Raw genomic sequence first — 9522 nt, 5'->3', positions numbered from 1 at the left:
TTGAACCTTGGTGTAAACACTCTGTATTCCTATTTATGAAGGCTTCTCTTGACTGTACAGCGTGACAGCGGATACACCTTCCTCTTTGAGAGAGTTCTTGACTTGGTTGGATCTTAAATTGTTGTCTGTGGTCTTTCCTGTCTCACTTATGGGTTTATTTAGGTTCCCAGTCCAATGATAACCTCCAATACCTGCGCTGTAATCTCTTTGGGCCTCAAATGTGAAATTCCAGTGAAAAGGTATTAATTTTGAGCTTCTGAAACTTGGCAAATATTTTTTTTAAATTGCTATAATTCCTAAACATTTAATGCAGTTTTTGTGTAAAAGCCCTTTAAATGAAGTCTGCTCCTCAGTGGGGTGCACAGAACCAAAAGTACAGAAAAACTGTGAACTGGTCTAACAAATCGTGGATCTCAGGTGTACATGAATGTGCAGAGAAAGCTCGGGTGTAGGGCCACTTTCATCTCCGTCCTCACTCCCTACTGCCTCACTGCGGCCGTTCTAAAACGTACGTGACGTCGTTTCCTCTCTCCAACATGGCGCAGGAGGCAGGTCGTTAATCAAGAATGGCAATCTGAGGGATTTACCCCACCTTCTGTGTTTATTTATGTTTGTCTGTTAGGGGCTCTGCGGCTGACATTACTAAAGGAATTACATCTCTGTTCGAGGAGGCTGCAGCCCCCCTTGGGACCAGGCACACCTCGCTCCAAATTCCGGTGCGACATGTTTGAGGGCAAAAAGACGAAAAACATGTTCCTTACACGAGCTTTGGAAAAGATCCTGGCCGACAAGGAGGTGAAAAAGGCTCACCATTCCCAATTGCGCAAAGCCTGCGAGGTGGCACTGGGTGAGTTGTGTTGTTTTAGCGTCACGTTGTTGCTGTCTTGGACTCATTGATTTAGACACGTCATGCACCCTTTCACTTATTAACCGGTTATCCTGCAACAATGTCGCAGTGTTTGGCAAGGCACCGTGTGCTTTTCGTTTATTACAGGCTGGCTCTTACTGCGGTCTTATTGCCCTGCGTAAGATTTCAGTAAAACCTATGCATTTAATTGACGTGGCACGGGCTCCGTGGAAATGATTCCGTATAAAACACGGAAATGGTGCAGGAGGGGTGGGTGTTTGCAACGCCGAAGCGATGCTGCGAAACTAGTAGCGATGAGAGCACAGGCCGGACATCACAGGGGAAACAAAGTTGTTTAAGGCTGTGTTTCTCTTAGTCATCACCCTGACACACAAGCACACTCCATATATTCGTCGAGCGTAAACTGTGTTCTCTAAACTACATGATTTCACCCCATTAAGGTGAGATGTTTGCGTCTCTTCCTGGTACAAAGTGGCCGTGCCCCGGTCAGTACAGGAAGGGCTGAAGACTTATTTTTATTTTATTACATCTGTTATTTATTAACCTTTTTACTCGGGTGGCCTCGTCTTCTCTGTAAAACTAGACAATGAAGTCGACTTGGCGAGAAGCTTGAGGTTGACAGTTGTCAGTAGCACCTTTATGCTAGGAATGGTGTCATTTCTAGGGGTGGAGAGAAGATAATTTCCGGTTAGTGCAAAAATAAAATTACAATCAGAAGGATTTAAACGAATCAAAAGGGAACATGGTTAAATACAGCCTATTAATGCTTAATACACGTTATAGATTGTACTTTCTGTTCTTATAAACGTGTTTTTTCGCAATAAACCCAAGATTTATCGGCTTGCCATCTAATTAACTGCGCTTTTATTTTGAAATGAACATCACTGCACGTCTGTTTGACCTTCTACTACAGGCGTGAGCTTCACCAACGTTTGCTAGCAGGTGTATCTTGGGAAACGTGACCTTAGGGGTGATAATTAGTGGTAAATGTAAATTTTGTAAAACATGATTTGCAACAAGGAAATTCACCCCGTAAAATATATTTTTTTTCTCACGTTGGAGTTAAAAATCCTAGCCTGCATAGAGCTAAGTTTTTTGTTTTGTTTTTTTCCTGGTGAGTAATATGACACAGCTAGAGAAACAAAGACTCCTGTTGTGAAGCAGCCAAACATCCTACCTGTCCCAACAGTGCTGCCTTTATCAACACGTGCAGCTGCTGAATGCTTTTGTAGTGGCCTATAGGCAAAATACATGCAGCATATTTGTTTAGACTCTGCTGTGGTGTTTTGTGAAGCTAAACCACCCACATGAATTATATAGCTTTTTGTGCACAGAGCAGCAACATGGTGTTAATTCAGAATAGGAATCTCTATGTAGCATGGCCTTAAAGCAGATGTACACAATTTGCATGGTGCTGTTTCTGTTATTAGTGGACAGTCGGTGTTGTTTCTTCGTCTGGGGGGCTTAGGGACTTGATCTGGTGATGTCATCAGTTGGTACTGATTGTTCTCTGCTTCTGATTTTCCTGCTTACCTCGAGGGTTTGATTAAAATGTAGACATTACAGCTGTGAGACAGAAAACAAGCATAAACCATGTGTAGTTTACACAGGCTATGTTTATTCATAAACCATTAAAGTCACCATGGTTACTGGCTGGCATATAGCATTTTAGCAACTACATTTGTTCACTACAATATGTTGTCATTCTGATTTAAAAATCGCTGGTTAATACTGAATTCTACTTAGCAGTCAGTGGCGGTGAATCTTCTCTAAAAAAGAAAAAAAAGAAAAGAAAACCTTTTAACATCCCAGTGAAGCCGTACACGGGCGCTATGAAATACGAATCTCTGCAATAAGCGCAGTTGTAGCGGCGATGCAGTAGTGTATCAAAAACAACTGGGTGACCCAGTATACTGCTTGACTTACATAATCCCCTTTAGCTCTTGGAGCTCTGAGACATCTCTGAGAAAGTGGCTGTGCCACACTCTCCTCTCTGCTGTCACTGAAAGTCTTCCTGTTTCACATGGTCTCTGTTAAATACCCGTTATTTTCAGCGTTTTTCCGTCTGCAACACAAGGTATCAGGAACAAGCTAAAAAGAAGCTACCTTCGCCAAACAGTTCACCCTCATAACTCCCAAAATGAAGTTCCTCCTGCGTTATCAGTGTCACTCGGCAGTTCACAAAAACTATATCATCTCAGTTTCTCACACTCTCCAAAGTGCCGCTTCAGCAGGGCCCTATTATCTTTGGATCTCACTGTCGGCTTCTTTGAGAGGAGCTGTCTGGTGGCAAAGAACAGTTAACTCAAAATATCAAAGGCCCTTAGACCGTATATGCACACTACCTCCTTGAATTCGGCTCAGGCTTTGGTTCATTGTTGTCACAAGTTTCTATTTTCATGTGATTGGATCTGGTTGGTCTCATTGTTTTGTAAAGCAAGCCTCCTCTTTTCCTCGAGTAGCTCTTGTGGCCTTTTGGCTGGTGAAAGATTGGTAATGTGAATGTACACAGCAGTCTAAACCAGGGGGGCTCTCTTCACGCCTCACTGCTAAGAAGAGGGAGCACTTGTTTCCACCTGAGCAGTTGAGTCCCGCTGAGCACAGTGCTCATTATCTCTCCCCTTAGGGGTGTATGATCTGAGGGTCAGCTGCAGAGGTCACAGGAAACCTGTTGCCGATGAAGTCCTACGGAGTTACCTGCCAGCCAAGGATGAGTGAGACGGAAACACTGTGACTGAGTCAGGGATGTAATTTTTTTGTGTTGTTGTCAAATTTGATTGTAAAGTAATACACAGTCACTTCTTACCACAAAATCTTAGTACATGGTTATACCAACAGTGGGAATAGATGAGAATAGTGAACTGTGTTTGAGTAGAGCTCGATCAGTACTGAACCTTTGAGGGGGAACTGATTTTTACATATTGACCCATATGCTTTACATTGGGGCAAAGTTAAAGCAACTTATGGTGAACACCCTGCTACTTACTTAGCCTTTTTCATTGTGATGCTATCCTGCTACATGTGCTTCAGACAGTGCTGAGGGCAATCCATGTTATAATATGGATACAGTTGAGATATATCTAACATGTTTTATATATGATATATATATATATATATAATATATATATATATATTATATATATAATATATATAATATATATATATAACTGACAACAGTTATATATATATAACTGTTGTCAGCTTGGTTTCTGTAAAGTACTGATTGTTTGGGTGATATTCATTAAATATGAATGCAATATGGGGTGGATACTAAACAAATAATCAATAAACCATCATCTAGGTGCTATATTTACTCAGCCTGCAGACTTATGGAGTGCTAAAATGGTAAGTCCTGTTTTCATTGGTTGGTTCGGTAGAGCCCATCTCCTCCCTGGATTTCATTAATTCTTTATTACAGCGGAATAAATGTTGGTGGTTTTTGTTCTGTGTTTTGTCACTCTAGCTTTTCTAGTAGGGCACTGATGTTGTGACTGGCCAACCTTTGGCTGAGTCCATTTAAAAGAAAATTAAAGATATTTGGTCAACTGGTTCAGTCATGTTAAAAATGATGGTTTCTCTGTTAATATGTACTATCACTGAGAAAGACTTCTCAAAGGTGCCTGTACTTTGCTTAACTGCTCCTCTGGCACATAGTGGTTAATAATCATTTAATAGTCAAAATCTTGCAAGAGAAGCTTGTTTAATATTTAGCCAAAGTCCTGTGTTACTTAAAGACATCTAACATATATCAATATTTTTATTACTCCAACAATGACTCGTGAAGTCAACATGATTAGGAAATGTTTCCTGCTTATTGACTGAATTTTTGCTCCACTACAAGGTTTAATTTGGACCAAACAAAAAACACATTTCCAGCCAATGCCACTTCACTTTGAGATTTACTGTGGCAAATATTTTCCCTGTCCAAGGTCAAAAGAACCTTGAATGAAGCTGTAAACAGAGACAAAATCAGCAAGAGTTTGCAGGGTGTACTTTTGCACAGAGCTCAAGGCCGCCGCTTGCATGGACTACCTTCTCTTTAGAGCTGACCGGGAAGCCAACGGGACAAATGTACCTCTGATCATTAAGATTGGTGGGCACGTGCTCCTCCGCGATAAGCTGCACCGTGGTCGCCACATGCTCAACCGTGATAAGCACAAGGTTACGAATGGTGCCGTCTGCTAATTGGGGTTTTTAACCACGATGCGCAAAGATCCCACACAGCCTTCCCTGGATGCGAAGGCTCAAGGGTGCCGTCGGGGGCAAGCCTTCAACGTCTGTACTCCTGCAAAATAACAAACACTAACTTGGATGCTTGACAACCTTTTACTGGCGTCTTTCATTCTCCTTGTGAAAATTTAGCAGAAGGCAGCCAGTTTCCTTTTGATTTCTATGCAGCTGAGGCACACCAAGTAACCTGCTGATGACTCCACCAGACATTTGGGGGCATTGAGGTGTTGAGAAAGTGTAAATGAGGGAAGCAACAGCAGCTGTCAGCCTCCTTTTTTATGTCACTTCTATTTGCCAAGGTACTGTAAATGTTCGGGGCGGTTTGATCCTAACTAGAATCTGATTATACAGGTGCAGTTCAGGTCAAATTCTTATAAGTAAGAAAGGCATCAGTCGAAAAATAATCCATCTTGGAGCTCTGAAAGGTTTGATTTGACCTCGAGACTTGCATATATTATTTTTTTTCTTATTAGAGTCAAAAAATACTTTTGTAAATCTGTTAGAAATTTCCAGAACTCATGGCGACACCTTCAGATTGCTTGTTTTGTCCAAGCAACACTTTAAAGTCCAAGCATATTCAATTCAGAGTTATATACTGTATATTTATATACTACTTAATTTTAGATTGTAGCATATGTTTAAAAAAGTACAATAAGTTTATTAGGATAAATTGTTCTCCAATCATGTTTTCTCTTCTGTTTTCTTAAGGAAAAGGTCCCACGTCTGGTTTCTGTCTCATTTCCACCCCTCCAGACCAAGTGCAGACACAAAAGCTGCTTGTAACCCCAAAGGTTGACTGGTGTTCAGATAGCGAGCAGTGGAGTAGTTAACATGGCGGAGCCTATTCTAGCTCTGAAAGCATAAGTAATCCTTTTATCTGTGCAGTGGAGACTGTTTAGAATGTAGAAAGGAGACTGTGTTTTTGTCCTCCTCACACTTTGTTATGCTTACACTGATATGTCCATACATAATACATCATTTCTTTCCACTGATGCCTCCTTCAGTCCTGGGACAGGTGATAAATTAATTATAGTCTACTGCAAACAGATGAGGCACATGATGAGAAACCCTCCTCCCTCTGTGTTGCTTTCAGTTTCATCTTGCAGGATTTTATTTATCGGGGTCATCTATCTTGTATTCGTCTATTAGCTGTATTAATTTGTGTAAATTTGCTACTGAGCAAATTATGTGGCGCAGTTATATTTTTTTTATTCAGTTGTGGGGGGTTTTGGGTGGGGAGGGTTTGTTTTTTTGTTTTTTTGTTTTTTTTTGCACTTTGGAGCAATATAAGTGTTTATAGGTACTTTAATATGGTTCAACTTATAAATAAGTCCAATGTCAGCAGACATGCAGGCTGTTAACCAGCTGTGTGCCATTGTTTATCGTCCTGAAAGTCTGCGATTTGAGCTGTGTATTAATCTGAGTCTTAATTTAGATCAGAATGTAATGAATATTATGGTATTCTGAGCTTGTAGAGCTGTCAATACTTCAGTAGTCACATAGTGGAGACTGTAGAGATTGACTAGGAACATGCTGTGGAACAAAGGTCCCTTAACTGGATGAACTGGATGAGCTTTAACAAAGTGGTAACAAAGTTGAAAAATGAATTCAACTCATACTCTCGTGGCTACTTGAAACAGACTCCATCAGCAGAAATAGAAATATGTGCGGCCTGGTACAAAAAACAGCTTTGCTTTCTGTGTCTAACTCATGCGTTCATGACAGTTGTGCATAGAGGGAGTTTATTTATTTAGTTTTTAAAACAAGTCAACCATCAAATTTTTATTGAGGCTAAAAGTTTGGGCATGGCAAAAGGTAGAGGCAGACACAGCAACTGCTGCCGCTAGCAGGTTTGTGCTTCACCTTTGCTAATTCAAGATACTGCAAAAGGGCCTCTGTGGTGGAGGTGTATTTTGGAGAATTTATCTTTTATATGTTTGACAAATAACATTTCCTTTGTGTGGATAACTAATACAGTAAAATCAGTAGAACTCCAGTATTTCTAATAATTGACTGTCTGTGGATAAACATTGCTAGCTGAGCTTGCTGTTGCTAGCTGTGGTGCAGCTGGAGCTCGTCTTGAAGTGACAGGAATGAAACGTATTCATTGTTGATGGTTAGTCTAGCTCACAAGCTAGCACTTTCTGAGTAGAGTAAAGGGACAGTTGTATTAAATTGCACTACAAAATGGTACAAAATGCTGCCGTGGCTGGCTGCAGATACAGTAGTAGTGCACAATACTAGTTAACAGCTTGTGTCCTTGTGCCAGCTCTCAAATGTCACGTGATGTCAGAGGGGAATTTTAAACTTCTCTTTTTAACAAATGTCCAACTTCTGCATAATACTTACACTATCAGTGTAATAATGAAGTCTCACACAGTGCTTGTGAGTGTAACGTTCCCCTAAACATGGCAGGGCAGGTAGAAGACGACAGGTGTACTTACAAAAATGACTTGTATTTACCTTCCTTAGGCTTAGTGTTTGTCTCCAGATTCTGTAGCCTGCACGCTGATAATAACCCAGTTTTAAAAGAAAGGCGGTTGCATTTCATACCAATAGATAGAGGAATGCTACATAATGTGTCCAACCACAGTGGAATTATTAAAGATGCATTAATTTCAATAACAAAGCCAACAGCTGAGTAATCGAGACCTTGTGGAGGCAGAGCACTTTGGGACTTTTTGGCTACAAAATTAGAGCCTCGATTCAGCCATGGGAGTGAGACTGGTGATTAGAAGGGCTTATGCAAGTGCGAGTGAGTGGGCTGGTGGGACACACACATGCACACGGAAATGTAAAGCACACATGCGCGCATGCCCAAACGCATAAGTGCACATGTGATTAGGTAGCCCAGACAACCTCTGACAGTCTTTCCTTCTTCCACACCAAATGTAATTACTGCTGTGCAACCTTTCCTTTCATCGTGAACAACAGAAATGTCAGAGGTCTGATTTTTCTCAGGCTTTCTTCAGTGATCGCAGCTACGCCGTGTTTGCCTACAACAACAGTTTATTCTCAGATTGGCCAAATGTAGTGCGTTCGTGTGAGCCTCTGTCTTGTGTGTGGATATTAGCGTAAAAATTAGGCTTAAATGCCTTTTGTTGATTAGTGAGTATACCTGAGATCCAATCATGAAGTCTGGATACCGGGGTTGGAGTTTGTCACTGGTTCGCGAGCTGTGATCATGATTGTTTTTGGGGTAAAAGCAGTCTGACTGGGATGAATGTTCGCTGATCATTGCGTATGGTGCGGTTAGTGCCAACCGCAGGATCCATGCCAAATGCAGATGGGCTCTAAAGTCTTTGAAATGGAAATAGTGCTGCAGAAGGCGGATGCCCTTTGTCGCTCTCCAGCTCCTTTCTCAGGTGATGGAAACTGAGTCAGAGATTAACCTCTAACCTCTTGCATATGTATATGCATGTGCATGGGTAGCGATTGCTGCGGTCCCATTGTGAAGAAGTGTTGTTATCATAGTGCAGATTTTTTTTTACTGTGGTGGCAGCTTTACAAAAACAGCAACACAATGCTTCTATTGCACATACAAAAACTAAACCCCATAATCTTAGAGCTAATAAAAAAGGCAGGTTTATTAAGCTTATTTTCTTTGGAAAATAGCCTCGTCCTTGCCTCTGCTTCCTCTCGCTTTCTCCCTTTTCTCTCCTCCCTCTGTGTCTGAACCCAGTGTCCCCTCCCAGCGAGCTGTTTTCTAGCTGCTTGTCTTGTGACGTGTTGCGGAGCATCTCCAGAGAGCTGCCTGTTTATCTCTCTCCCTCCCACCAGTGTAGCAGCCGTGTGCATGCTCTGCTGTGTCTTAATTGATGAAATGTTCGAGGTCTCATGAGATTTTTTTTCTTTCTTCTTCTGGTGTGGGCGCATGCGCGTTTTTGATTGCATTTGATTGTTATTCCGCGCATGAACTTTACGCTGGCTAAAAATGTCTACTTATTGAATTAGTGTTGATCCAGCAGCTTCAGTCAGCTAAGATATATTTGCCCAGGTGAACGCATCCTCTCAGGGCTGCCATTGAGTGCATTTACCTGCTGTGCACGCTGTTGTTGCCGTCAGTGATAATGAGTGAATCCTGCAACAAGACGACCGGACTGCAACATTTTGGAGAAGAATTGCACGCTGGATGGCTTATAGTTTTATTTCAGTTTGTTTTTGCTCCAAGCTTTCTCTCACAGATGTCCATGTAGAGTTTACTGGTAGTAGCAAAACACAAATGTCAAACATATCCTAACGAAATTTTACATTTGGTCTCACTGAGACGGAAAAATAGAGAAACACCTACTGATTTGTATAGCAGTAAAGCTAAACTGGCAAACAGAAATCGACAATTTGCGAGTTTACTGAGTTGCCAAAAGTTATTGAAATTCCAAGCAGATGTCTTTTTGTGTGTACTTTGTTTGCACCACCTGCTGCAC

The 9522-nt window shown here is 41.4% G+C and overlaps 1 protein-coding gene across 1 annotated transcript in view; it reads left to right on the top strand.

The window, feature by feature from the left end:
• The first annotated feature begins 508 nt into the window (after positions 1 to 508).
• The window catches only part of arfgef1 (ADP-ribosylation factor guanine nucleotide-exchange factor 1 (brefeldin A-inhibited)), a 50830-nt gene continuing 41816 nt past the window's right edge, over positions 509 to 9522 (top strand). The window contains 1 exon segment of the mRNA XM_019363161.2: positions 509 to 847. Coding sequence (XP_019218706.1) covers positions 724 to 847 — 124 coding nt within the window. The 5' untranslated portion in view covers positions 509 to 723.

Source organism: Oreochromis niloticus, linkage group LG9 (assembly GCF_001858045.2).
Source record: "Oreochromis niloticus isolate F11D_XX linkage group LG9, O_niloticus_UMD_NMBU, whole genome shotgun sequence".
NCBI lineage: Eukaryota > Metazoa > Chordata > Actinopteri > Cichliformes > Cichlidae > Oreochromis > Oreochromis niloticus.
The sequence above is the reverse complement of the archived record's forward strand: the minus strand, read 5'-3'. Positions and strand labels throughout refer to the sequence as shown.